The sequence below is a fragment of the Anoplopoma fimbria genome, chromosome 2 (genome assembly GCF_027596085.1).
Source record: "Anoplopoma fimbria isolate UVic2021 breed Golden Eagle Sablefish chromosome 2, Afim_UVic_2022, whole genome shotgun sequence".
NCBI lineage: Eukaryota > Metazoa > Chordata > Actinopteri > Perciformes > Anoplopomatidae > Anoplopoma > Anoplopoma fimbria.
This window is the reverse complement of record NC_072450.1, coordinates 6,737,912-6,765,202: the sequence shown is the minus strand read 5'-3', so window position 1 is coordinate 6,765,202 and position 27,291 is coordinate 6,737,912. Positions and strand designations below refer to the sequence as shown.

The 27,291-nt window shown below is 42.2% G+C and overlaps 1 protein-coding gene across 1 annotated transcript in view; it reads left to right on the top strand.

Moving 5' to 3' along the window:
* Positions 1-6,534: 6,534 nt before the first annotated feature.
* Positions 6,535-27,291, top strand: part of nav2a (neuron navigator 2a) — a 115,600-nt gene continuing 94,843 nt past the window's right edge. The window contains exon 1 of the mRNA XM_054608542.1: positions 6,535-6,753. Coding sequence (XP_054464517.1) covers positions 6,535-6,753 — 219 coding nt within the window. The remainder of the gene's footprint in view (positions 6,754-27,291) is intronic.

The following is a 27,291-nucleotide window of genomic DNA, read 5'->3' as shown; positions in this document are numbered from 1 at the left end:
AATGGAAACAGACTACAGCATGCAGAGATGAGTTTGCAATATTATGAACAGGGTGTCACATTTGTGATTCTGAATCCTCAGCAAAGAAAACAGTGCTGAAACAAAACACAGTTTTCCTGTGCAAGAAGGGGTTTTACATTTTTTAAGTGGTTTAAATAACAAAACTGCTTTTTTTCCCCCCAGTTGTGATGCCACCATGGTCCTAGGTCTTAGCAACTACTTAGATGATTGTAAATGATGGCCAAAACTATAAAAAACAAGACTGTAAATGTAATAAACTGGAATTTAAAATGTAAAGTAAGTCATTCTGACTTTTAAGATGGATGGCTGTTAGTGTGTATTTGATGTTCTGCTCCCTCTGATCAGACTGAACTCAGCTCACATGTCACTTTCCTGTGACAGGAAAGTGACATGTGACACACACACACACACACGCACGCACGCACACACACACACACACACACACACACACACACACACACACACACACACACCCATGCATACACACACATGCCACAGCTGGAGCTGGACAAGGGCACAAACACACTCAGCAGGATCCACTCTGACAAAAAGACACACACGCACACTCTCTCTCTGTCTCTCTCTGTCTCTCTCTTTCTCTCTCTTTGTCTCTCTTCTTTCTCTGTCTGTCTCTCTCTCTTTCTCTCTCTCTCTCTCTCTCTCTCCTCTCTCTCTCTCTCTCTGTCTCTCTCTCTCTCTGTCTCTGTCTCCCTCTCTCTCTGTCTCTGTCTCTGTCTCTCTCCTGTCAGTTGACTCCGCTGTTTTTTCTCGCCCATGCACCTCAGTCTCATTTCATGTTTCATAAGCAAACAGGACTTGTTTCTCCTCCTCCAGCTCATCCTGCTGACTTGATTTGTGCTGAATATGTAGTAGGTGTGTGTGGGTGTGTGTTTTTGTGTGTGTTTGTCCTGACACTGTACTGTGTGTGTTGTGTCACCCAGTGTCACTTGAGCCGTGCCAGAGCCCTGCTGGGCTTCATGGACTCGGCTCCTTTCCCCCCTGTGATGTGGCCTTACAGCACTGCCATTGTTCATTACCGTAAATAACTCTGTGTGTGTGTGTGTGTGTGTGTGTGTGTGTGTGTGTGTGTGTGTGTGTGTGTGTGTGTGTGTGTGTTGTGTGTGTGCGTGTGTAGGTCAAGTTGTAGATCCTGTGCTGTCATGGTGGAAATGTCAGGCCGTTGCTCCAGTTAGCGCAGCTCTTGTCAGTAAGAGCCCACTTGTTCTGCTTTGCTAACTCTGATAATGAAAACAATCAGTGGAGTGTGTGTGTGTGTGTGTGTGTGTGTGTGTGTGTGTGTGTGTGTGTGTGTGTGTGTGTGTGTGTGTGTGTGTGTGTGTGTGTGTGTGTGTGTGTGTGCAGTTTAATTTCATTTGCGGTGCATGAATATTGAAATATAGAGGTAGAATTGGCTGGATGATGGAGAATATTGAAATGGATCACTGTCAGCAGTATGAGCAAATGAGCTCATATTGAACAATAAATTCAGAGCAAGCACTTAGAAACATTTAAGACTTTATTTAGGGACAGATTGTGGCAAACATAAGGGGGGGGGGGGATTTCACCGAGACGGAGGGTAGAATAGTTGCCAAAGTTATTAGGCCTGTGTTGTGGCAAGAATCTGGCAACAATTCAATATACGGCAGTGTTTTTTTGCGATACTGTAAGCAAGGCGATAAATTGCAATTCTTAAAATCGAATTAAAGGAAAACTAAGAATATTACTTTTGTACAATCTGAGCCACTGTCCATCAAAATTCAAGTGTTTTTGAGAATCAAAAGTGTCACAAAACATAATATCTCAATTGTATTAACATTTTTCTCGGTGACACAGTAACTTTTCAGAGTTGTGATATCCCGTCACACATATTATTAAAGTCTGAGCAGTGTTTTGGCTTCTGATAAGCCTTCACTCATGGTTACTGTATTTCATCGTCTCATCAACACCTGAAGCAACATTTTCTTTAAAACCAAAAAACATGTCAGAGCTGTCCACAGTTAAATTAGTAATCACACTATATACTCCCTATTGTTGATAAATTCATATATTTATCTCCGTAGCAACAGAGCTCACAGCAAACACCCACCATCTACCCCACACCACTGTTTATTATTCTAAGAAGAAATACAGTATAAACACACAGCAGAGAGGCAGTGGGTGTCCTAGTTATTACTGTCAATACCGCCCATTTACAGCCAAACCGGCTCTATTATTAGACTGCACTGGACTGTCATCAGGTATCTTCAAAGGTTGCTACATAAATCACATTTTACTGTGTGCTGTGCCGTGATCTGCGAGGGTCTGTGGCATGTTTACTGTCACAGAGGAGAGTAGGAAAATAATGGAAGTTTCCCTTGTTATGTTATTCTTTGCTCTGTATGTTTTTTCTTCTTTCTATTTTTGTAAATGATGGATTGATATCTGAGGCTAGCGGGGCGGAACAAACGTATTTTCCTATATGTTTCAGTCAGCATGTTGTGATGTCAGGATATGGGAGTATTTTCAATCAGGGAGGCTTTTCACTCACAAACTGTTACAACATTGTCAGGAGTTTATGACGATGTGGAATATCTGCAGTCAGTGATGATCAAATAAATACCTAGAATGGAAATTAAATCAATTATAGTTTCACAATGACATCATAATCAGTGTGATCTGCAGAATACAGTGACTTTACCACATAAAGAATCACGTCAAGCTGAAAAAAGTGGTACACTCAACCCTGGATGAATATTTTAAGACATCCAGAATCCATAAGAAATGTGTACACATTTGGGAGTTGATTAAAATAACTGGACCTGCAAATCTATAATCACAAACTGTTTCAAATGTTTGAACCCTCGGCATCACGTCTGCACAGACACATACACACACACACCAAAAGCACACTAAATCATAATAAGATATTAGCATTTACATAATTTAGGATTAATGTAACAGGATTAAGATTAACATACTAAACACATCCTCTCCTGGATTAAATTATTGCTCTTATAAAATCCATGTTAGAGTGTGTGTGTGTGTGTGTGTGTGTGTGTGTGTGTGTGCGTGTGCGTGTGTGTGTGTGTGTGTGTGTGTGTGTGTGTGTGTGTGTGTGCGTGTGTCCATCTGTACTTTCACTAATTCCATTTTAGCTCCAGTGTGAACCGAGCGGATGGTTTCACATTGAATTGGAAATCCTGAAAAGCGCCTCCACAGTGTTCGGTGACTCACCGGCTCTCGTGTCTCTAATGCTGGTAATTTCTGGTAATTTGTTTGGTTTGGATTGTGGGAAGCAGCTGCTGTGTTTACGATCGCTTTCTCTGTCATTTCAAGAAAGACTAAATTACTTGTTAAGATGGAGAATTGTAGCCATGATATTCAGGTACATGCAGTCGTGGTCCTCAGAGGATGCAATCCTCATGACTTCATCAATTTTGGCCCCCTACCACTTTCCTTCAAGAGGCTTTGTCTTTTGCCAGGCTGCTGTTGTAAATACAAATTTGTTTCTTCTTTTTTTGACTTGCCTGGTTAATTAAGGTTAAAAACACGACTCTACACAACTACATTGTCTCTTTTGGCTGAAACCTCCATGGCTCCTAGACGATGAATCTTTCTAACTTTGGTGAATAACTCCCGTCATGTGATTGACATGTTTAATTTTAAGTGAAATGTCTTGACAACATTACCTTTTTCTAGCTTCATAAATGTGATGATACAGCTGTTCTTTGTCTTTCGTGATGGAAAACCAGAATATATTATAGTTGATTGGACAAAACAAGCAATTTGTAGACGTCACATTGGTCTATAGGAAGCTGCACAGGTACTTTATCAACATCTGTTCATCAGCAGCAAACAACGAAGAAAATGATCTTTAGATTAATTGAAATGATTGATGAGCGCAGCCCTACGCACGTCCTTTTGCTATACTTATGAGCTACTGGCTGCCCTCATATTTTAAGGTGATTTGAAGTTAAAATCTCACTCCTAACAAACTTCTGTTGGAAGACGTATCACACTTGCTTGTCATCCTCACATCATAACTAACTGCTCTAAACATACAAATGTATTTAAATGCTTTAAAACTATCTTGGTTTTTGGAACTTAACTGTTTACAAAAGTTGATTTACATTCAAATCTGTATTTTAGTATTGCTCTAAAGAGAAGAAGAGAAAATGCAGAACCTTTTCCGGCCCTGTCTTTTTTTTCTCTGGTTCTGCAGCAGGATTTGAGTCGACACCTGAGAAGCCTTCACTAAGCCTGCTGGGAATCAGGCTGATCTGACACTCGTCCACTAATTGGCCATCCTCATATTTAAACAGGGAAAAGCTTAATAGAGTCAGTCGAGGTAGAGAATACAGAGAAGAGAGTCTATTAATACAACATGTTCAGTGGCAGTGCCTGGTACACTGCACTTCCTGAAAACGAGGAAGCAGCTCTTGAAGCATGACACACTGATTTGGTCCAATAATAAAACTGACGAATTAAATATGCAATGCAGCGCAACCTTTACTCTTATTTTTGGTATTTCTGATAGTGACATTAGTGCATCTCAATGAGCTAAAGAGTTGTGTATGTGGCTGATTTATGAGCCATAACACAGCTTTTTAGATGAAAGATTTGACTTCATAATTTCATCCGTCCATCAATCTGTCTGTAACGGGTCATTCTGTTCATTGTCACATATTCTATTTTTGTATTTACAGTCAAGCAAAGTAAAAACAAACCCCACAGCCATGCTAGGGGCCCATTAAGGATGTACTTATCCTCAGTGCTAGTTTGACCTAAATGCTAACATCAGCATGCTAGACCAGGCAGCGACCTACAGTACTGAAAAGTGAAGCCACTGACCAAGTGCCTTCAAACTTGCATTCTCCCTACTGACCAGCAGGGGGCAGCTCAACTGCTTTGAAAAAGAAGTCTGATTGCATGGAACTCTATGAGAAAATGATCCTATTTCTCACTTGATTTATTACCTCAGGTAACCTTTTATATACACAAGTTTATGTTCTCAATCGCTTTCTAGCCTTCTTCATTACAGCATGATTTTTATTTAGTAAATTATGGTCCCATTTAGAGTAAAATAGACCATAAAGCAGAGTATGCTTTAGGGCGGGGCTACGTTTTGATTGACAGGTTGCTACCACTACCAGATACGTATACGGCGTCTCTATGTCACTCCTCCCCATTCCAATTGAAGTAACTTCTGTTCACTGGTTGCAAAAAAACAAGATGGCAATGGCCAAATCCCAGATGGTGACGGCCAAAACCGCAGTCCACAAACTAATTGGTGACATCAGGATGACCACGTCCACTTCTTATATAAAATCTATGGTTTAAACTTCGTATTATTTCAAGGTTAGCCTTTTCACTTATCTATTTTTGTTAAATTACCCCTTTAATACAATTTTTCATTAAACAAAATTGTATATCTCAAAGCAGACCGATATGATTTGTCCCCTGCTCCAAAAATGACATTCTTTAATGTGACCCACATGGATACCGGAGGACTGATTTGCCTAATTTCAAGACATTGTTAGTAATTGCCCTGTGGGATTCAAATCCTCCACAATCAAACAAAATGATCAAAATGAATTGGTAACCCTATTACCTCAAAATAAGATTAAATGCTTCTACGCGTTTGGGCATTTTCGTATGAAAGGATAGTAAGACAAACAGAGGAATAAAGAGGCAGGCTGGAGGAGCATACTGAGTAAATGTGTTGAGCTTCTCTCCACATATGTCAGTCCTGATCTAAGCCACACCTGCTGCTAACCACGACTTAGAGGGAGAGGGAGAGAGGCAGCGGAGTGCAGCGGGTTTCAGGCTGTGCACTCACAGGCTGAGCAGTCGTTGAAGCGATCGGTCGCTGTGTCTCTGCTGCATGTTCTTTTCTTTTTTTACTCCATGGATCTCGGTCCTTCCTCCTGTCATCCTGAAGTGATGGTGTAATTAACAAAGGTCTGTGGGAGACGAAACAGCTCTGCCTCCTGTAGGATCCTTTTGCCAATCACTGACTCCCATTCAGTGTTGGAAATAAGTGGAAGGGGAGAACTCGCTCTGCCATCAGGCAACTGGGGAATCCTCCATGTGACAAGTGGGGTTTTTTGATTTTCTTTCCTGGACTTTCTGCAGAGTGGATTTTCTCTCATTTCCACCTGGACACGTTTCTTTTTTTTCAGACCACTGTGAGGAGGATTTGGTCTTTTCTACAAGATATAAAGATCTGAAGCTACTTGAAACCAGGAAACAGGTGGAATCGGTGGGTTTTAAGCCCCCCTACGGGGATCTAAGCTCACCCCCCTGCTGAGATCCAGCAGGAGCAGCAAAGACCAGGACACCAACAAATTACACACATTCCTTCGACCCAGTGGTCTATCAGGTGCAATCTGCACATGTGTTTTCTTCAATCTGGTACAGACGTAACTGGACCACATGTGAGTTAACGAGGAATTTTACTGACTAAGTTGCATCATTTCCAAACTCGCCGTGAGTCGGAGGGGGGCGTGCGGTCATCAGGCGGTCGGGGAGAAGATGCCAGCCATCCTGGTGGCCTCCAAGATGAAATCAGGACTCCCCAAACCCAAACCGGTGCACAGCGCTCTGCCCATCCCCCAGACCCACAGCCGGCTGTCGGCTCTATCACTGCCGTCGGCGCCCCTCAAGACCCACATCCCCTCGCTGGGACAGCAGGTGGGCTCAGGACCCCCGAGAGGCGTCACACCAGGGGCACAGGATGGAGAAGACTCTCAGGTCAGGATGAAAAAACTGTCACCTCCACCCACCCACCCAGCTTTACCCCCACTGACATCCACTCTTTTCATTCGATCTCAGTCCACCTACTGCTGCTTATTACTCAGCGCTGGTGGAGGCTCACTGCCTACTCCAACAAGCTGCGATAGGAGGGAAGCTTGTACAGCTTTGTGAGGTACAACATGTACTTGAGTCCATTTTGAACACTGCTGGAGGAGATAATAGATTTCTGCCTCCAAAAGCATCTTTTCTAAAAGGTCGGCACAGAGCTCAGCAGGTATCTGGGGTAAATATTTTGATAATTTGTGCACATTTATCACAACAGGGCAGTATTTGTTGCACAAGAATTAAATTATGAAGGAAAATCCTGAGTCATTGCGGCATAAACATGTGAAGACATTCAATCTTATCATGAAAGGTCACTTGCAACAATATCAGATGTCTTCAGTGATTTCACATTGTGTGAGTGTGTTTATCTATTTCTGTGCCTCTTGTATTCTCAGCCATGGGGGCCCTTTGAATGATCACTTTTGTTGTTAACCAGCACACATATAATTTCAGTTCTATTTCTGGCTCAGTTAAGCACAACAGAAACTCAAAGCCAAATCCAGTCATTTTTCCTGGAAGGCGTCGGAGCAGGCTGCGTCTCTGCCGCCCAGGATGGCAGTGCAGCGGGATGTCAGGGTGGCTGTTTTGCTGTGTTTGTGTGAAACATTGGCAGCACTTAGCAACCCCGCACACACAAACGGCTGCAGCGGCGAGAGGGATGGCTCTTAAGGCCATGTAAGGCAGTGACGAGGAAGGTGTCAGTGTGTGTGTGTGTGTGTGTGTGTGTGTGTGTATTTGTGTTAGAGAGCCAGCATGTGCACACTTGGCAAACTGTCGTAACAGTGAGCGTGACTTGGATCCACTGATGCGTCCAGCGACCGTTGTTGTGTTAGGAGACAAATCTGAGTCGGGTGTGATGATGATCGCGTGAGGAGGAGGAGATGCTGGTGGCGTTTGTTTAGTGGCTAATCACTTTTTTTTTTTTTTTTTCTCACTGACCTACTTTCCGTGACTTTCTCTTACTCTCTCCTCTCTGTCCTTTATTTTTTTCCCTCTCCATCCCCGTGGTGCTGATGAAGCAGCCGTCTTCACCCCGGGCTGGGCTAACCCTTGACATTTCCTGACTAGCAGCAGTGATGGGAATATTGCAGTCATGTGCTGAAATCCATCACTGCTGTGTGTGTGTGTGTGTGTGTGTGTGTGTGTGTGTGTGTGTGTGTGTGTGTGTGTGTGTGTGTGTGTGTGTGTGTGTGTGTGTGTGTGTGTGTGTGTCTGCATCACGTTTAAGTGTTTTCTGAATGTTCAGGGATGAGAATGACCTTAGAGCTGTTGTTTTTATCGTCGTTTGAATTGCCCCGTCTGCCTTATTTGTCAATTTAGTTTTTTTTGTGATTGAAACCCTAGATCAGCAATCCATTGAGATATGGCTCATCTTCTGATGTCACATCCTGGCTCATTAGACTATACCTCACCTATCCAAGTATCTCTACCTGCAGCTTCAGAACTATCTTTGCAAAGGTGCACGCATAGACTGTATATAAGAAGTGGACGTAGTCATTTAGACTACGTCCAGAGACATTTTGTGGTCTGCCATTTTAAAGCCCTGAGTTTGGCGATTTTGCTGTTGCCATCTTGGTTTTTTGCAACCAGTAAACGGAAGTTACCATATTTGGACTGCTCTACTGACGTAGAGACACTTTAGTAGTGAAGTACAGCATAATCCTTTTGTGGTTTATTAAAGATGAATACTGAATACTGACTTAAAAACAGCAATTGAGACCATAAACTCATGTTTAAAAGGTTTACTAAGGGTATAAATCAAGAGAGAGGTAGGGTCATTTTCTCATAGACTTCTATACAATCTGACTTAATTTTGCAACCAGAAGAGTTGCCCCCTGCTGGCCAGTAGAGTGGATGCAAGTTTTTAAGACACTTCTGCATTGGCTTCACTCTGCAGAACCGGATGTTGCCGCCTGGGTACATCCTATTTTTCTTGAAAGCCAATCAGAGCAGAATTGGCTTTTTAGGTAGGCGACTTAAAGAGACAGGCGCTAAAACGGAGCGTTTTAGACAGATGTTGAAAACAGGTTTATTCAGAAAGACTGTATGAGGAAAAATAATGTGTTTTTTTACATTAAAACATGTAAACATGTTCTTGTTGAAACCCTATATACAAGCATGAACTTAAAAAGAATCATGATATGTCCCCTTTAACTACAGTACGGTGCTGTACATTATGTTGGTCAGCTCATTTTCAGCAGGCAGTAATTGCTTGAAACAATTAATACAGGGCAGGAGTGTTATAGTTGCCCCATAGCTCAGTTTTATCGTCCTCATTTCTAGATTGTGTGTGTTGGACTTCCCTCTAGAGACTGACTGAACTAGAGGAAGGTCAAGAAGCAGAATTGCAGACGTTGATTTGGTGCACAGACATCATCGGTCCTCAGAGTGAATCCAATCTGCTCTGAGGGCAGAGTGAGATGAGACGAGGCTCTCCGGACACGAGGAGGCTGCTTTATGTTTTTGAACCTTTCACCGCGGACCTGGGAGACACGATGTGTAAAGACTCTTTCTTTCAGTTAAACAATCAGGAAATGTGAATGAACATTTCTCACCAACTTCCAATAATCACACAGGGAGAAAAATACATCATTGGAGAGGCGGAGAGACCCACTTCAACTCCCACATGAAGCAGCAAATAGAGCTGAATCCAGTACAGTCATACTGCAAGAGTGGGTTGAGGTTTGAGTCACTTCTCAACTAGGACAATATATCCTCTTTCTCTAACAATCTCTCTATCAGTTTATTTTTATTTCACCTTTATTGAACCAGGATTGTCTCTTGAGATCTAAATATAAAAGCCGAAGTTGAACTAACACAGAAAACAGGAAGAAGAATAAAGAAAAGAGGAAATATTCATAAAAAGCATAAAAACCATGGATTTATCCAGGGATTTTTCAGGCATTCTGGGAAATGCAGGAAACTGTCTTAAGCAGAGGTAAAACAAGGTGTGCTCTTGGGACACCTAAACACTAAATGCATTGAACATGACATTACAGGCAGCACGTGTTTTCAGGTATCTGAAGGATTAGTGGCAGAGTTTAAACGAGGCTCCTGCTCCTCACAAACATCCAGCTGGATGACCCAGTTGGCGCTAAGCACACAAACATGTTGTGTACACCTGTAACAAAGGGTTAATCCATAATGCAGCGAGAGCAGCAGGAGGTAGAGAGGAACATCCAGGCCGTGTTTATAGACAGGAGGGAGGATTGCACTGTCTGTATGCTTAGCTTTGTGTGTGTGTGTGTGTGTGTGTGTGTGTGTGTGTGTGTGTGTGTGTGTGTGTGTGTGTGTGTGTGTGTGTGTGTGTGTGTGTGTGTGTGTGTGTGTGTGTGTGTGTGTGTGTGTGTGTGTGTGTGTGTGTGTGTGTGTGTGTGTGTGTGTGAGGGCATGAAGTCTGGCACAATCTTCAGAATCTGATGTGAAGGTGATAGTCTGGAAATGTGTGAATGGTATTTGAAGCTGTTTGCTGTGAGTGTGTGTGTGTGTGTGTGTGTGTGTTTGTGTTGTGTGTGTGTGTGTGTGTGTGTGTGTGTGTGTGTGTGTGTGTGTGTGTGTGTGTGTGTGTGTGTGTGCATGTGTGTGTGTCGTCTTTATGTGTGACACCGTTAAAAGGACAAGCTGCTGTGATCTTTAACCTTTTACCATACTGTTATTACAGAGAGAGCAAAGCCTTGCACAGATACTCTGCTGCCCTCTAGTGGCTGTTTCTCTACACTACATCCGATTCCATTCACAAACACTGGCAGGAGAGTGTGTGTGTGTGTGTGTGTGTGTGTGTGTGTGTGTGTGTGTGTGTGTGTGTGTGTGTGTGTGTGTGTGTGTGTGTGTGTGTGTGTGTGTGTGTGTTAGTGTGTGGGTGCAAGTCATTCAAGGCCACAGTCTTTGCTTCTCTATTCATCTTGAATGCCTCACTTTTATCCCCGACCACCTTTCTCTTTCTCTCTCTCTCTGTTTTCTTTCACTCTCCTTGTCTCTCTCTCTCTCTTGCTCTCTCTCTCTCTCTCACACTCTTTCATTTCTTTCTTCCCCAAGTGTTCATTGTTGCCACCTCATTAATTCTTAGCTGCAGCTTTGAAAAAGGAAAAAAAAAAGGTTCAAACGCAGAATCTCTGAAAGCCACATTCGCAGCAGGAGAGCCTGAAAAATAAATTTTGATGCTACATGGAGCGTACACAGTCCTTTATAAGTCATGAACACACACACACACACACACACACACACACACACACACACACACACACACACACATGAGCGCACAGCCACAGAGAGAGATTTGTCCGTGTGCCGGTGAGATAAGGAGCCCCTATCTTAATAAGTATATTTTCAGATAAAGGCTTAAGTCAGGCTCTGTGTAAAGACTGGCTTTATTAGACTCATTATGAAAGCTCAGCTGGGCCTGTGAGCTGAACACCAATCACATAAAAACACAGTGAAGAGGGTCAAAGGTCACCTCTGCTAATATTTACTAAGATGATCATCTTGTAAATAAACCAGGATCCACAATTTAGGCAGCCCGCCTCCAGGAGAGAAGATATTAAATCATCACTGTGTGATGGATTCATCAGCTTTATTAATTCAACTTCCTCCGTTCTTGAAGATTTGTATTTGCCCGACTTCATTTGAATTATTTAAATTGGTTGTAATTTCATTCTGGGAATTGGTTTGACCGTGAACCCCGCTATACTCAGCACTATGTGTGAACTCATTTAGTTGTTATGGATTCAAAGCTAATTAAATGACCCTTAATGGCAAACTAGGGATCCATGGCGATGGAGGGTGGAGATTAGACTTAATATATATATACATTTGGTTAAAACCAGGAAGGAAAACCGTCAATGACATTATATTTAATAGTTATTCATCCATGTAAGTTGTACTTTTGCAGTAATGCCTGTGTTTCCCCTCTAAAATGAAATATAAATGAATAGCCTTAAAGTGGCAGTCCTTAATATTTCAGTCCTGGTTGGAATTTATAACTGAGTAAGAACAATGTATATATGAGTTAACAGGCTAGAGTCTTATTGTTGATACATGAGCTTCAAATTTCCAGGATGTCGCCCCAAACACCCTATTCACTGCAAATATTGAAATATTGCAATACTTTCATAAGTGGTCCATATGCTCAATCACCATTGTGTTCCCTCCTTTGGTGGTTGATAGTGGCTTATCACATATTTATTTAAATACAATTCTTGGAGCGGCCTTTAAACAGTTGCTAACTCAAAATAATTCCATAAATTTAGTTAAATTAGCTTAAATAATCAACAAAAGATCCGTTAAGATCACTTTTGATAAACAAGTAATCCTTTGAATGCTAAACCTTCACTGGCTGCAGCTGAGAAATTGCTGCTTTTCTGTGTTTTATGTCATGAATTGAATATTTTTAGGTTTTGCTCTGTTGGAGGCAGAAGGCAACTTGTAAATTTTTAACAAGAGGGCAGGATAAGGATTGTTTCATTTCATGTTGGACTAGCGAACCACCTCATGAACGACTCTCTTTTTTATATTTTTTCATACCTCCCCCCTAGTTAAATACTTGGCATGTGAAGGCAGGTACGTGTATTTTAAAGATTCCATCTTGAGTCAGTAAAGTTGGTGCTTTGTTGACATTTTCTGACTAAATTTAAGAGATTACATGATAATGACAATAATCCACAGTTGCAGCACTACTAACGATAAAGAATCATGCTTTCCTTCATGGTTAAAATACTATTTTGAAGGATTTTCAAGCCAGACATTTGATTCTAGAGAATAAAAAACAGCAAACAAAACAAATTATTTAATATATGCATCCTCAGTCTTCAAATGTCGGCATCAACCTTTAAAACCATCTCGCTTGACCCAGAGAAGAGATCTCTCCCATGTCTTGAGCCTCTCCCCTCTGCTCCTCCCCCTTAGCTTCCCGTGGAAGGCAATAATGCCTTTTTTTTTATTTTATGGCTCTTACATCCAGCGAGAGTCTCCTGAAGACACGACCCGGCAGGTGAGAGTGAAAGGCAGAGCCCCATCGGGCTGCATTGGATTGCTAATGCCCTCCTGCCCGCCCAGAGGAGGACAGATTGGTTGGGGGGTGGGTGGTCTAGGTGACTTTATTGCTGCTTTTTTTTTTTTATTACCATGACAAAGGGCCACACATACACATATGTCTCCTCTGGAGGAGATGCAAGTTAAAGCCAGATTTAATGGATGTTTTAGTGATTCATTGTTGGAGAGCTCATTGTTCAAAGGAATAACCGAGGTTTTAACAGACTGCCAGAGTTCAGACAAAGAGCACAGGACAAAAAAAAAAGGACATGTCTTGTTAGGACTTGTGAGTTATCCTCATGGATTCATGCACTTTATCATTTTGTGGTTGTATCTGTCGTAGTTGGAAAGTGAAAAGCCCCGCGTCAAGAAGTCTTCTTTTTGTCATCGAGGTTACTGAAAGCTGACACTTTGGAGATAAGAGGTTTTCACGCAGCAGAGACCACACGTGTGTTACAATCAGCATCAGACAGGAGGAAGCCCGTGTTGCTGGTGATAAGAGCAACAAACACTCTTCTCTCAGAGATGGTCGTCCTGCAGATTTCATCGTGCCGGGTTGATGCCAGCAGAGGCTTCAGTCACGGGCAGACTGTTTCAGATGGTGAGATAGCAGCAGACCTGAAGTCAGTGGCTTTTATCTGAGGGTGAGGAGGAGGGTGCTCCTCCAGCAGCCACCTCAGCAGCTTTTCAGAGTGAAATGGAAATGTGTTTGTTGAAGGATTTTTACAGATATTGAAAGATTTGTTGGGTTTTTACATCCGACTTTACTCCAGGATGCCTGTTGGTTCATGTTTAAGTTGCAGCATTGGTTTAATTTGGATGTTGACTTCATATCTAATGCAATATGAGCAGCCATAATAGTTGTTTTATCAACTTTTTCTGGATGTGAAAAGAAATGTCCAATTGCATCGGACCAGTGGAGCTTTTCTAATGTAACTGATACAAATGAGTTTTTACTTAATTTTTTATTTGATAAAAAATAACATGTTTTTTAAGGATGAAAAAATAATAATCAGAAAGCTCAATGTGTGAAATAAAGGACTCCTGCTACGAATGGTTCAGGTATAGTAGAGATATTACACTTTGATCTTAAAGGGTAAATGTTATATTGAAAATATGATTCAAGATAACCTGTTTTGTTGCAGGGCAGGAAACAGTAAAATCATAAAACACATTTTGTTATCAATAAATCACTCTGCTGATGGAGGAATTTGAAAGAGGTTTTAGAGTTTCATGTCCACCTTTAGGGTTTTTCATATTCTGTTTGACATCTTCCTAAAAAATATAAAAATCAAGAGAAAATTTTCCAGTTTTAGCATTTACATCTTGAAAGGCTTTGGTTTTTTTTTTTTTTTTTTTTTTTTTTTTTTTTTTTTTTGGGGGGGGGGGGTTACATGATCATATGTCAGTTGGCTCCAGTTGTAATGACCTCATCTCTGCCTAATGCTTCTCGATCAGATTCCACTTCCTGTGCGGTTGTCCCCTCGCCTTCCTGTGTGAGGTCATGGCTGAGGACGTAACCATATTAATTAGGACCGGGGGCATCTGCTTCTCCTGAGTCAACGTCCTTCCATTGATTCCCCCCCCCCCCCCCACTCCCCACTCCACCAAGGTGCCCTCCTGTCCTCGGCTTCTCTCCTTGTCTGCTTCCCTCTGCGTTAGTTGTCACAGGGATCTGCTTGGTGCAGACGAACGGGTCATTGTGAGCGGCGTCCCCCCGGGGACAGCGGCGCTGCGGAGGCGGTTAGACTAACACAATCAGCTCCATCTCCGTCTGGAAACAGAAGGCAGTGTGGAAAACGGAGGAGAGGCCAGGAGGTAGAGGTCAGCAGGGCCGAAGTCAACCTCCCCAGAGGAACCGTGTCCTGAGGGGTCAACGAGGACCGGGAGGCTGGTTGGATAACTTCATGACCTCTGTGGAGCAGAGAGCCGATGACGCCTGCTGGTCAGGTTTTGATACAACGAATCAGAAGGAGAACTCTCTAAATGTAGTATTTGTTTCTAGGAATTAAGTTTGTTCCAAAGTGGAGAACACAGAAAAAAGGGTTTTCTGCTTATTAAATACACTCCTTCTATGTAGGAAAAAATGGGATTGGATGCAACATCTACCATAATGCACCAATCTGACTACCCTCACATTAGTTGACCTGCTCAAATGTAACGTGAAAGTTCATTAAAAATATGATCTGCAGAGTTAATTCCAGGTGTATATACATCTGGATTATTTTAATCAATAAATGTACCAGAGCAGATCACCAAATCATAAATGTGCATTACTAAGCTTGAATAGCTACTACAGTATATTTTCTCAAGGCTATCATTTTTTCTATCATTTATCAGTGTTTACTCAACATCTTCATTGCTGAGATCAGTTGTCATGGCGACATTTGGGGAAGCAACATGAGCGGTCACATTTAGACAGGCCGATGTACACAAACCCTTGTTTTATTGTTCCATATAACCCACTGATTTTAGAAGAGAAAGCAGCAGTGCATGTTGAAACGACAAAGTGTCTTAGATTTATTTCACCTTCCGTACCTGCTGTAGCTGTGCATGCACGCCCTTTTACAATGCAAAGTAAACTTCATAGGGCCTGTTTTCACCTCGATGTACAGTGTACTACATATTAATATGGCACTGTATATAGTAAAGGGTTCAAACTACGCTTCTCTCAGCTGCAGAGGTTCTCAGCTGTGCTCAGACTTTGATGTGACTCTTCAGTGTGAACAGACATGAATGCAGCTACGAGATATTTCTTGGCTTTCCGTCACCTCTGTGGTGAAGTGGATTTTCTCTTCTCAGCTTCAGGGAGCATATTTATGATTCCAACCTGGCTCGACAAGACTTATGTGTGTGTGTGTGTGTGTGTGTGTGTGTGTGTGTGTGTGTGTGTGTGTGTGTGTGTGTCGTTCTGCATGTTTGCACTCGCTCAGTTGATACTCAGTTGACACAGCTCTAAGCTTCCCTGAGAAGTGTTGAATCAGAAGATGGGGCTGTTAATCTGCCATTTAAAAAGCTATTCTGTGACTGCAAACACATAAAGTCTCTCCATTTCCCACACATCATCACACACACACACACACACACACACACACACACACACACACACACACACACACACACACACACACACACACACACACACACACACAAACCCGTTTGGACACACTTTCTCATTCAACTACTTTGAAGAATCTAAAATATAAAACATATTCTGGTTTGTTGAGCATTTGTTTGTTTACCACATAATTCCATATGTGTTCCTTCATAGTTTGGATGTCTTCAATATTAATCTACAATGTAGAAAAAAAAAAAATAAAAATAAAGAAAAACCATTGAATGAGAAGGTGTGTCCAAACTTTTGACTGGTACTGTACATCTACATCTCAACCATCTGCCTGAAGAATAAATATGCGCTGCATCATCAGTGCTGGATAAAAACCTTAAACAAGAAGGTTAGTTTTAGATTTTAAGAGTTTAAACTCATTTTATTTCATGTTTCTACAACACCTTGAGTTTATGTGTCCAAAACATAAAGAAGTAGAGAATTTTTTTACATATTAACTAATAAATGTCAATCAAGTTACTAATAGATTTCTTAAGTTTTAGATGCAGTAATTGACTTTATTTAGAGGTGTTCACCTACAGCTGTGGCACCTTTACTGTATCTGAAGATACGACAACATAGAGCACTGATTTTTAAATGTTAATTCATTGATAAGGTGGCCTCTGCTGGTAGCCGTGGCAACCAGGCCCAGATGCCATCCTTGGACTCAAAGTGTTCGAATCGGTTTATAATTCGATAACTGGTAACTTTAATTACATTTTCTTTCCTATTTACAGGACAGACTGCAAACTGAGTTGAACATTATGTTCAGTTTCACACAGTACAATTGATTACATTTTTGATTTGTTTTGTATTATGAATTCAAAAATGATATATTTAAAGGACATACGGAAGATGATTTCTGCTCCGGATGACATTGACAAAACTGTCTAACTTCAGTAAATGATATATTTGCATGTTACCTGGTTAGTTGATGACTTTTTATTGCAGACGCGTGAAGTGAAAGATCTTTACAGACAATCCGTCATCTTTAATGTCCTTCCATACCACATTATGTAAAGCTAAATGTATGTGATGTAGAAGAGAAGAAGTCAATTAAAAGACAGATAAAGTAGTCAGTCTACCATTACCTCCGCAGCAGACCCCGGTCACATTGCTTTTGTGCGTGTCTCTTTACCCCCAGCGAGTCCATATGTCTCCCCCATCCCTCACCCAGAACGGGGAACAGCCAGGCAGCAGGGTCGCCCCAACCAACCACCATCCCCCCCAATCTTCCTTCCCCAGCCTCGAGAGCTCTGAGGTGGGGGTCCCCCAAAACAAAAGGCCCTCCCTGGTGGGGTTATCCCCCCCCGCATTGTCCCCGACACACTGAGGTTGATCTGGGACTGTGAAAGGCACCATACTCAGCCCATTCACTGCGGCTGCACTTAATGAGCTTGTTGAAGGCCTGTTCTAAAACTGTTAAATACAAGAACTAAACGCTGACATATTCTCTTCTTGTAGAGCCAGAATGTCAGTAAATCAATGCTGGTTAGCAGCAATGGGGGACTGATGTTTCTGTGGTGTGGTAGGCTGAGTAGAAAGGTTACTTTGTGTTGTGTGTGAAATATAGAAAAGGAACTGCATGTGCATGTTAGTTGCTATGTAAAAAAGTGAAGGTTGACCACTTGCAAAATCCACTTTATATTGTTTAATTCACATTTTTGGTGTTATTTTCTCATTGATGCAGTTTTTTTTTATCACCTCTTTGGTTCAGACAGAAGATTGGTTGTCATGACAGTATTTTTGTAAAATGTCTCCACAACTATCGGATGATTGCTAATAAAATTTGGAACCAACATTCATGGTGTTGAGAGGATGATCATCATCAGGTGAAATACCTCCAAAACTGATGACATTTCCCACAACCTTTTTTAACGAAAGGAAAGATGATAATTCCGTCCCACAATTCCTTGCATAAGCAACATTTAATGCTACGCGTCACTGTATGTCAATAACATCTGCAGTAGCTGTTTTAATTGCACACTATGGATAAATTGAAGTGGGATTCTGTTTTTGACAGCATTGAGTTTATAACTATTATATTTTTTTTATGTGTTAGTTGCTGCCATTGCATGGTGGAAATGCAGTGGGATTCTCGTAGCATGCATTTCTGTTTTCCTATGTCTTTACGAATTCTCCTTCACGTGATGTTTTCCATTAAGGTCTAAGAAAAGTGGTAAAGAAAAGACACGGGACGTAAATATTTTGTGTGTTTGACCTCAGCCCTGCTCTTTGTGAGCATGGTAGCTCAGGGAGGTAATGCTAACGTTTTTAGCTCAAAGCACCTACGGCCTTGAGCCGCTAACAGTGTGGGTTTCATCGTGACGTCCTCCTCATTGGATATTCTGTTGATGTAGTCTTTCCTTTTGGTTTTGTCTGTGGTGGCCACCGTACATGCAGACATTTGCCACTTAAATGCACTACAAACCAAAAGTCCAAACCTCAACCATCGTTGACACACAATGCTCAACATATGCCCTACAAAGAAGCAAGCCATTATCTGCGTGTTGTTTATGAAATTCAGGAGAAATTCACTTACAATTCAACACTTTTACGTGCATTTCAGCTGCAAAATGCATAATTTTCCACCAGAACCGTTATCAACCCGCTATGCATCACTGTTGGCAGTAGAGAATCAACACAGACATTTATATCGGTGAAAACATCACAGCTCATTACTTTATATTGTCGACATGGCTTCAGTCTTATTGTTGTGTCGTGAAGCTCAAAGCGTTTTCGTAGCGCCTGCTGGAAGTGATCATGCATCCCCCTACTGTGGGAACTTTCTGTAAATCTTGGGCCTTTCCCAAAATTCAAATTCGGCTTGTAATTTGTGGTCCGTGGTGTGTGTGTGTGTGTGTGTACAGGGGCTTGGATCGCACTCAAACGGAGGGCACCCTGTGCTGTGGACTCTCTTACACACAAACACACACACACATACATAAATGCTTAGGTTAGGTCCCCGCTGTACACATGAACATAAATACACACACGCAGCTGCTGCAAAGTGATGTGGGTGACGGCTGATCAGAGACCGGACCGCTCCGGCTCTGGTCGGGCGAAATAAAAACCCAGCTTTTTTTAACAGACAGCAGAGGAGCTGGTTTAAGAAATAATAAATAGAAAAGAGACGGTTAGCATTGAGTTCTGCGTGGTTTTGGCCTCTGAGCTCGGCACGTCCCCACACTTTAGGCCCTCCACTGTTATCAAGGGTGCTCTGATCGTCCCTTTTTGTCCTCACTTTTTTTGTGTGTAATGGAGGGGCTTGACTATCGGGGGAAGGGTGTAAGCAGAGGTTAAGAGGTCTGTTCTATTCTCTTCCTTTCTCCGCCGCATATGACCGATGGTCCATTGAAGAGCAATAGCACAATGTGTTGCCGTGGGCGAAGGAGGAGGGGAAGGGGGGGATCTCCTCCTCCTCCTCCTCCTCCTCCATCTCTGTGCGTTTGGTTTGGCTGCATCTCAGAGCCGCAGCAGAGGCCGCGGAGCTCCTCTTGCCTTTCGCCTCCTGCGTTTATTTTTCCCTCCTCCGTGTCCCAAAGTGGGTGGAGAGAAGCTGGAGGCACTGAGCTCTCTCTCCCCCCCCAACCCCTCCTCCCTCAGGCAAACAGAGACCTGCTGGGGCTCGAGCAAGCAGCAGCTCTCCCATTTCCTCTGGATATACATGGTGCACTCATTCAGGAAATTTTGCCCAAAACCTGCAACCTCCTCCTTGGATTCAATTTTTTGGGGGATTTTTTTTTTTTTTTTTTTTGGGGGTGTGTTTAACTGCAGCTCTGTGGGGTCCAGCTGTAGTTTAAACCCGGTTCTGATGGCTTATATTTGGGCCTGTCTGGGCAGCAAACAGTCCTCCTCAGTGTGAGGCAGGTGTCTCCGAGGAAGGAAGCTTCAAGAAGCGACATGAGTTTGATGCTGTGCCGCTGGGAGCAGAACAACTTCACCATGAAACTGGTAGGCTGGACACTTCCAGGTCACCACACAGGTCAAACACCAGGGAGCAGTTAAAGAAATGATTGCAACTTAGTTCTTCTCCATGCATATAAAATGTTAAATCGCAAGCTTTTTCTCCTCTTGTTGACAGTCTTTTTATCAACACAGTGTTCGCATCTTTACCTGCTTGTCTTCCCTGATGCTGCAGTTTCAGGACATGTCTCTCTTAGATTTTTTTTTTTTTTCCACTGTATGTTTATGTATCAGTGAAAATGCTTGTCTCATCAGTTCAGAGCCTTACAGTAGCTGTGGTGTTGGATTGCAGGCACACAATGGATTAGCAGAGGTTGTTGTAATATCAGAGGAAAGTGATGAAGGGGGGTGCGTCCCGTTTTTCTTTCTCCCTCTCACCTGATACTAGCCTCACTTTGATGTCTGCATGGGAACTTAAAATAGGCTTAGCGAGAACTTCAACAAGACTTTTGCAGCACAATTCATGTGTGAGTGTGCATTGTCTTTGGTTCTGCTTTGTTGCCTGCTGTTTGGTGTGATATATGTACCAACAGAGATGGTAAATATTCAACAGGATCTGGGATGCTGTGATAAAAAAACAGGGCCGGTCAGGTGGGGATAGGACGCGTGGTGGGAACAAATGAGAAAGAAAAAAAAAAGATCTTTGTAACGGCTGTGTGATAAAAGTAGGAAGCAGCAGATTTAATAAAAGTCAGTTTGTATAATGAGCACCCTGTTGAGTTTACACATAACACAGATGGATGGGACACTCTCTCTCTCTCTCTCTCTCTTTCTTTCTTTCTTTCTTTCTTTTATTCTCTCTTTCTTTCTGCCATCGTCCTTATCTGGATCCGCCGGGCCCACAGAGGAAGGGGAGATGGAAGCAGAGGAGGTTATTACCCGAGTCTAGAGATGAGCTGATAAGAAGGCTAGTTTAATTACACACCGCTAACCTCCACCCAGCATGACTGACGGGATGCCGGTGGGCCACAGGGTCAGCGTGTGTGTGTGTGTGTGTGTGTGTGTGTGTGTGTGTGTGTGTGTGTGTGTGTGTGTGTGTGTGTGTGTAAGAGAGGGGCGAAAATGACAAAGGGATTACAGACAGGCACACTTGAACATGTGCACACACTTCCAGAAATTAAAATGACCTTCCTTTTTTATTATGAAGTGTAGTCGATGTCCACAACTCTCTCTGTTCTCATACTGGTCTATTGATTTATTTGATTGTCATGGTCCTTATGTCAACACCGGACCTTATGCAGCGTAAATCAGAATGTTTGATTTATGTGTTTAATCCTGATCATAGGCATGCCACTACACACAGAGCATTAAAAGACTAAATGAACCGTAATTGTGTTCTGTTAAGTTATATGGTGGTGCGTTGTGTGTAATACTGTATAGTTTTACACACATGTAGCCTCGACAGACTCTCACTTGTCATAGTATGGATTTAACTCCTCATTTGTTTTTCCAATTATTATTTTGATGACCTTATTGATTGAGCAAAGTTTGATTTGATTTTGATTTATTTGACATGTCTTAAAGAAACATATATATAACCAGTCGTACACACAAATACATATTCATGTCTTTTTAGGTGTTGTCGTTTTTAAAGGTTCATCTTCAGTTTGTATGACAACTGAAGAAAGATCAATTCAGCTACCTGTCTTGACCAGAGTTTGGACATCTTCAGTGAGCTGGATTCAGATTACATCAGACAATATTTCTAGTATTTTTTGTGGTTTTATTTTTATATATATATTTTTTTTAGAAATTATGAATTTATTTGCGATTCATCAAGTTAACATGCAGCAGTCTTGAGCTTGAATCGAACCACGGATGTCACAGCTACACGATATGCCCTTTTGCTATACTGCGTTCCCATTAAAAGCAAAGGTTGACAATTCCTCACTTAAAATTTCATGTAAACGGTGCCAATCTTTAGCAAAAAACATTGCTGACCGTGACAAAATTATGTTTCTTTGGCAAGTGTACACAAAAATGAACACTCAGCACTGCAGCCTCCTTGCATAAATAGATGAGATTTACTTTCAAATATATTTTATGTTGACTTTTAGTTGATGGTTAACCATTTTCAATGCACGCTTCCATTGTTGTCTAACGTCAGAGAAATGTTTCTTGGTTTATTATTGGGAACTCTTTGAGTGGCCCATTGTACCTTTTCTAGTAGTTGGTTGGATATTATCGAGTTCCAAGTTGTCTGGAAAGCAGAGGGGATGACATGCATCAAGGGCCTGTGTCCAGATTTGAATTCAGGATGTGTGCATTTGGTTACTAGGAAACAGGAAACCCATGCATATGGCATCTTAAATATAGATTGAAGTATTATCTTTAGGGGTCAAGAAAGTCATCTTTGGATGTCAAACCCTGCTGACTTGAATCCAAAAACAATAATATTGTAGAGTCAGAACTGAGGTTACGTTGTAGTGTAAAGCTCTTCTCTGCTACTGTACCACACATGCAGAGTGTGGATGTGATTTTTAAAGTCCACGAGGCAGCTGTGTCTGCAGGGAAATCAGTTTATATCATTGCATACGGCTTGTTCACTCACACTGTGCTGCTAAAAAGCTAAGCCATCTTTAATAACACTTGCTGGTCACTCATGTGCATCAGCCTGCATGTCTCAGGATTTGTCCTGATCAAAGACTACTGTGTCAGCAACCAAAGCACCAATTTAGGGGATTTAGAAGTCTAGTATTCATGAATCAATATTATCATATCCTGGATTAAACTGAATATTTGGTCGTTGTGGGATAGTCAGGGTAAGTAGTGCACACACGTACTAGCAAAACTATCACTATTGGATGCAGATGTACTCATTTGCTTTGCAATTTGTGGGTCAAGTTTTTCAGTTTATGTATCAAATGTACAGATGACCACACATGCACACCTCTTCTCTTGGCCTTCCGATGGAGGACTCTGTTTCCCAAACTGCAGAGTTTTTGCCAAGTGGTTTAGTCTTCCATGAGCCTGGTGAGGCCTCTTTGCCTCTCAAAGCCACATGTCTTTCATGTGCCAAACAGAGAGCAGGCCGATACATGGGGGCTCATTTAGAGCGGCCGACTCAGCTTTCTGTGGGCTAAAGCCACTTGAGAGGCCTGTGTGAGTACAACAGAGAACGTGGGGGGGTGAGGTTGCTGCCAGGGACCCCACAAACCCCAAAAAACATCTTTGGTGCATCCTGCTGGGAGCTGAGAAGAAGAAGAAGAAGCAGCTCCACCAGCTGCAGTGGTGATGGAGAGGAGAGACTGGGGCGAAGGCAAAACGTTTGTGGGTTCCATGTGATTATGGCTGTTTAAAGAACAGGGATCTGTTTCTCAAGCAACCCCTGTATTTCTATGTCTCTGTTTATGTTTCTTTCCTCCGTTTTCATGTACCTCCCTAGATAACAGGACGGACACTGATATCTAATAGCCACAGCAGTTACGTAGCATAGTATCAGATGTAGACATTGTCACAATTTCTGCATGTGTTTTCATTAATCCATGCCCAAGTGGTTTGAGACAATGGGCTCTGTTTTGGAGCCACTACTGGTCACTGTTTTGAATGTTCTTATATTCTTATAATCCCAAGATTGATCTTTCTAGGATCTCTTTCCCAGTTCATCTGTCTTTTTCCTTGTCAAATGGTCTTCTTTCTTCTGAAGCGTAATAGTAGCAGTCCGTTTATCTTGCATCAGCTCAACTACAATGGAAAGCCTGTTTGTCCAAACTAAGTTGGTAAACGACAGCAGCCCCAACAAGGCAACTATGAATTTTGAAGAACATATCTCAAACCCATTGTAATTTACTGAGGAAATCCATATTGACAGTACAGAAAGTGAATCAAACAGCAGATCCGTGTTTACATCCCTTATCAGACAGTCACTGAGCCAACAGGGATAGAGACAGAGCAGACCCTGAAAACCAAACCCATTGGAGGACAGGAGAATCATTTGAGCCACAACATGCAACCAAAGGCTGAAACGCTATCGAGGTGACTGTAGTCTAGTTAAAAAACATCAAATTGGCCACCAGGGATGCAGTTGATAACTAAGATGATGACGGATGATGATGAAGATAGCTATTAACAAGCTACTGTAAATTTGCTTAGGCACTTGCAAGCATTGGTAACGCATTTCTTTCTGATTTATCCACTATAACACAAGTGTCATCTTCTAAAAAGGCTTACGTTTATCTTAAAGAACTATGGTTAAACTAAAACTTAAAATGTGGAAAAAATATGCTTGCTGCACATGTAGTCAGGATCCCACAGTGTTGATGCTGTCATATCGCGTGTATCCTCCGTTTTTCAGTTCAGCCGCTTCTACAAACTTAGCAGTGCGTCCCACCACACAGTAGCTTTTAGAGGTTTTGTTGTTGTTTTTAGCAGATGAACCCCTTTTGGACTTAATTGCTCACATGTCTCTTTGCCTCAGTCCAGTATTGTGGTCAAGCACTGGAAGTGTCAGTGTTAAAGCACTAGTTTGGAGTCATTGTGTCCTGTATAAAGCATCACAGCAGCTGGCACAGCAGACTGCAGTCCTGTGTTGTCATATCATACTGACCAGGGACACAGATTTCTCAGAAGCCATCTGTCTATTTCTGCTAGTGTTCATGGAGAGCTGTGCAGACGATGCTCCTTTTTGCCCAGTGTTGACTTATTTAAGTTGGTGATGGGGTGGGGGGTTGTTTCTCTGGTGACTCTATACATGTAAGGTGTGACAGAAAAAGTAACTCGCACAATGATAAGCGGGAGGAGACGTGCAGCTATCCAGCACTCCTTCCCCTCCCTGCATCCTTCTGTTAGATTATTACGTGAGTGTGTCCGTCAGTCCATCCATCATTTTCCCATCGGCCATCTGCCAGCCGGCCCAGACTGGGTCAGAGGAGACGTGTCGCCACATGTCGCCCCTCAGCCTTCAGCAGCAGCATGGAGAGCTGCTGCGTCCTTATCGATGAGACTCAGCGTGGTCCGGCTGCAGGAGGGGTCGCCGACAAGTATATTAGTGGGGTTGATATAGAGGCCACCTTTCACATTGCAAACTACAACAATTGTAGTCAAAAAACCATTAAAGTGAGTCTTAACTAAAAATATACATGCCAGTAGTCAGCATGCTAGAGATAAGCATCGGCAATTAGCGCTATCAATTAGCACAAACTTATCTTCAAGTCAGTGTTTTTTTTCAATATGCTTTTGGTTAAATACCTGAAGAGAGTGGTTAGCACAAGGTTAAAGCTTTTTTTTTTTAAGATGGTAAATATGTCAGTAAACACCCTTTCTGTGTCTTTAAACAGGGGGTTGCTAGCAAGTGGCTTAATGAGACAAAAAAATGGTGACTAGTCTGCCTTAACATTTTCGTTGTGTTTACATGCGTTCATGCAACTGTGGTGTAGTTCTTGTATAGACTTGTATAAACGTTAGCTTTTTATTTCAGTCCATTGCATTCATGCTTCAAAAACCACAAAAGTTTTGTTAAAATTTGTTAATCTTGCTGAACAAAAGGTTTCACAAACTTGTGTTTGCCAGAGAGATTTTATTCTGCAATAATCCAAAATCCAGTTGAAAAGTGTCTTTTTGTTGTGGGAACCAGAATTTCAGCCAAAACTCTGGGGTTTAGTTACTCTTTAACGACAATTAAAAATGTCTGAGCTAAGCCAAAGTCTTATAAAGGCAGAGAAAACCCAACTTATTTTGACATATTGTTAGTTTAAATGTTTGAAAAAGTCTTATGTAAACAAACATGCATGTAAACATAACGGGCAATGTCAGGATCAGCAAAAATGTTAGAGGTCATGTGGATCTACTGCACAATTAGTCGATGACTTAATTATACTGACAGGTCTAATGTCAGCACATTTCTTTGCTGGTTAAAAGTTCACCAGTGGTCATATTGGCTGGATCCAAACAGTAGTACAACCATGGGAGGGAGATCTGAGGCCTCCCATGTGAACTTATGTCAGTCTGTGTGTGGGCGCCTGCTGTAATGTACAGCACCAGGTGTGTCAGAGGAAGAAGACACTAAAACTCTCTGTCAGTCAGCGTTAGGAGCTCTGTCACATCGAGGAGAGACATCTATAACATTTACACCATGTGTGTCTGGGACACGGGGGGCGACTGTGCTTCCTCTCTAGTAGCCTGGATGACTAAGCATATATGTATAACAGAGGCTCTCTCATGGCGCTTTTCATAAAGAGCAGGTACTCTTTAATTTACAGAGGCCCAACACTCCCCCATGAGGAGGCGCAAGCCGGACGGGGGCAAGGGAAAAAAAATACTTTTTCGAGAAACCTTGGGCAGAACTTGACTCTGGACGTGCGGCCATCTGCCTTGATCAGTTGTGTTTGGAGAGACGGAGATGCACTAACAATGACAATAACAACAACAACTTTAATAAATCATAGAAATATGACAGATACTCATAGGAACAGTAGCAGTGGGCGTCGAGCAGAAGCAACAATCCAGGCGCAACTATGTTCCATGGCAACCTGCAAGCACAAAACAGGGGAAGATGACATGTTAGTAATTATGGGACATGAATGCATCTGTATAAGGAGTTTATGGCTCTAGTGAATAGTCACAAAACAGAAAGAGCAAGCAGCTACGCTTTCTACTGTCATTCCTACTTCAAAAGGGAATAACAGATCATCTTAATTGCACTATAATGGTGGCTAAGAAATGTCTGTTGTCAGCTTACCTAGCACGATATGTTTGTTAGATTTAAACAACTCTGCTGAAGCACAAAAATCTAAATGTCTGGGTTGTATCTTGCTGGTGTGTCCTTCTATAGCAGAAGAGGGAACTGAGTCAGGGTGTCTGACTCAGACAGGGTGATTGACACCCAGAGGGAGAGAGGGAGAGAGAGGGTCTAAAACATTGTCAGTGTCTGAGGATTCTTTTTGAAGCAGTCCGAAGAAAAGAGGTGCATATAACGAGGAGTAAAGCACGTCAACAAGCCGGACAGACACCCAGAGCTGTTGCGGAGATGTGAGGCAGGAGAGTCATCAAATGGCGTGGCTATATTTACCGGCTCCACCTCATCTTTATGACAGGGGGAGCTCCTGTTTTGGTCTTCTGGAAGTTTAAGGACCTCCAGTTGTTTACTTGAGCCAGTTAGTTAGTTTATCAAGGTGACAGGCCCACATGGCTGAGTACGGGGGCCTCGGGGTGCCTACCAGGAGCTACAGCCGCTTCTTCTGCGAAAACTACAAACTGGTAAGAAACCAAAGAGGGAAGGGAGGGATTAATGTTGGGAGGATTGTGGAGTTCATGGGCTATTCATGTGTCATTCCTACATTTTCGCTTCGGCTCATACCCACCTTTGACAGTGAAGATAAAGTCTTTGTATCTAC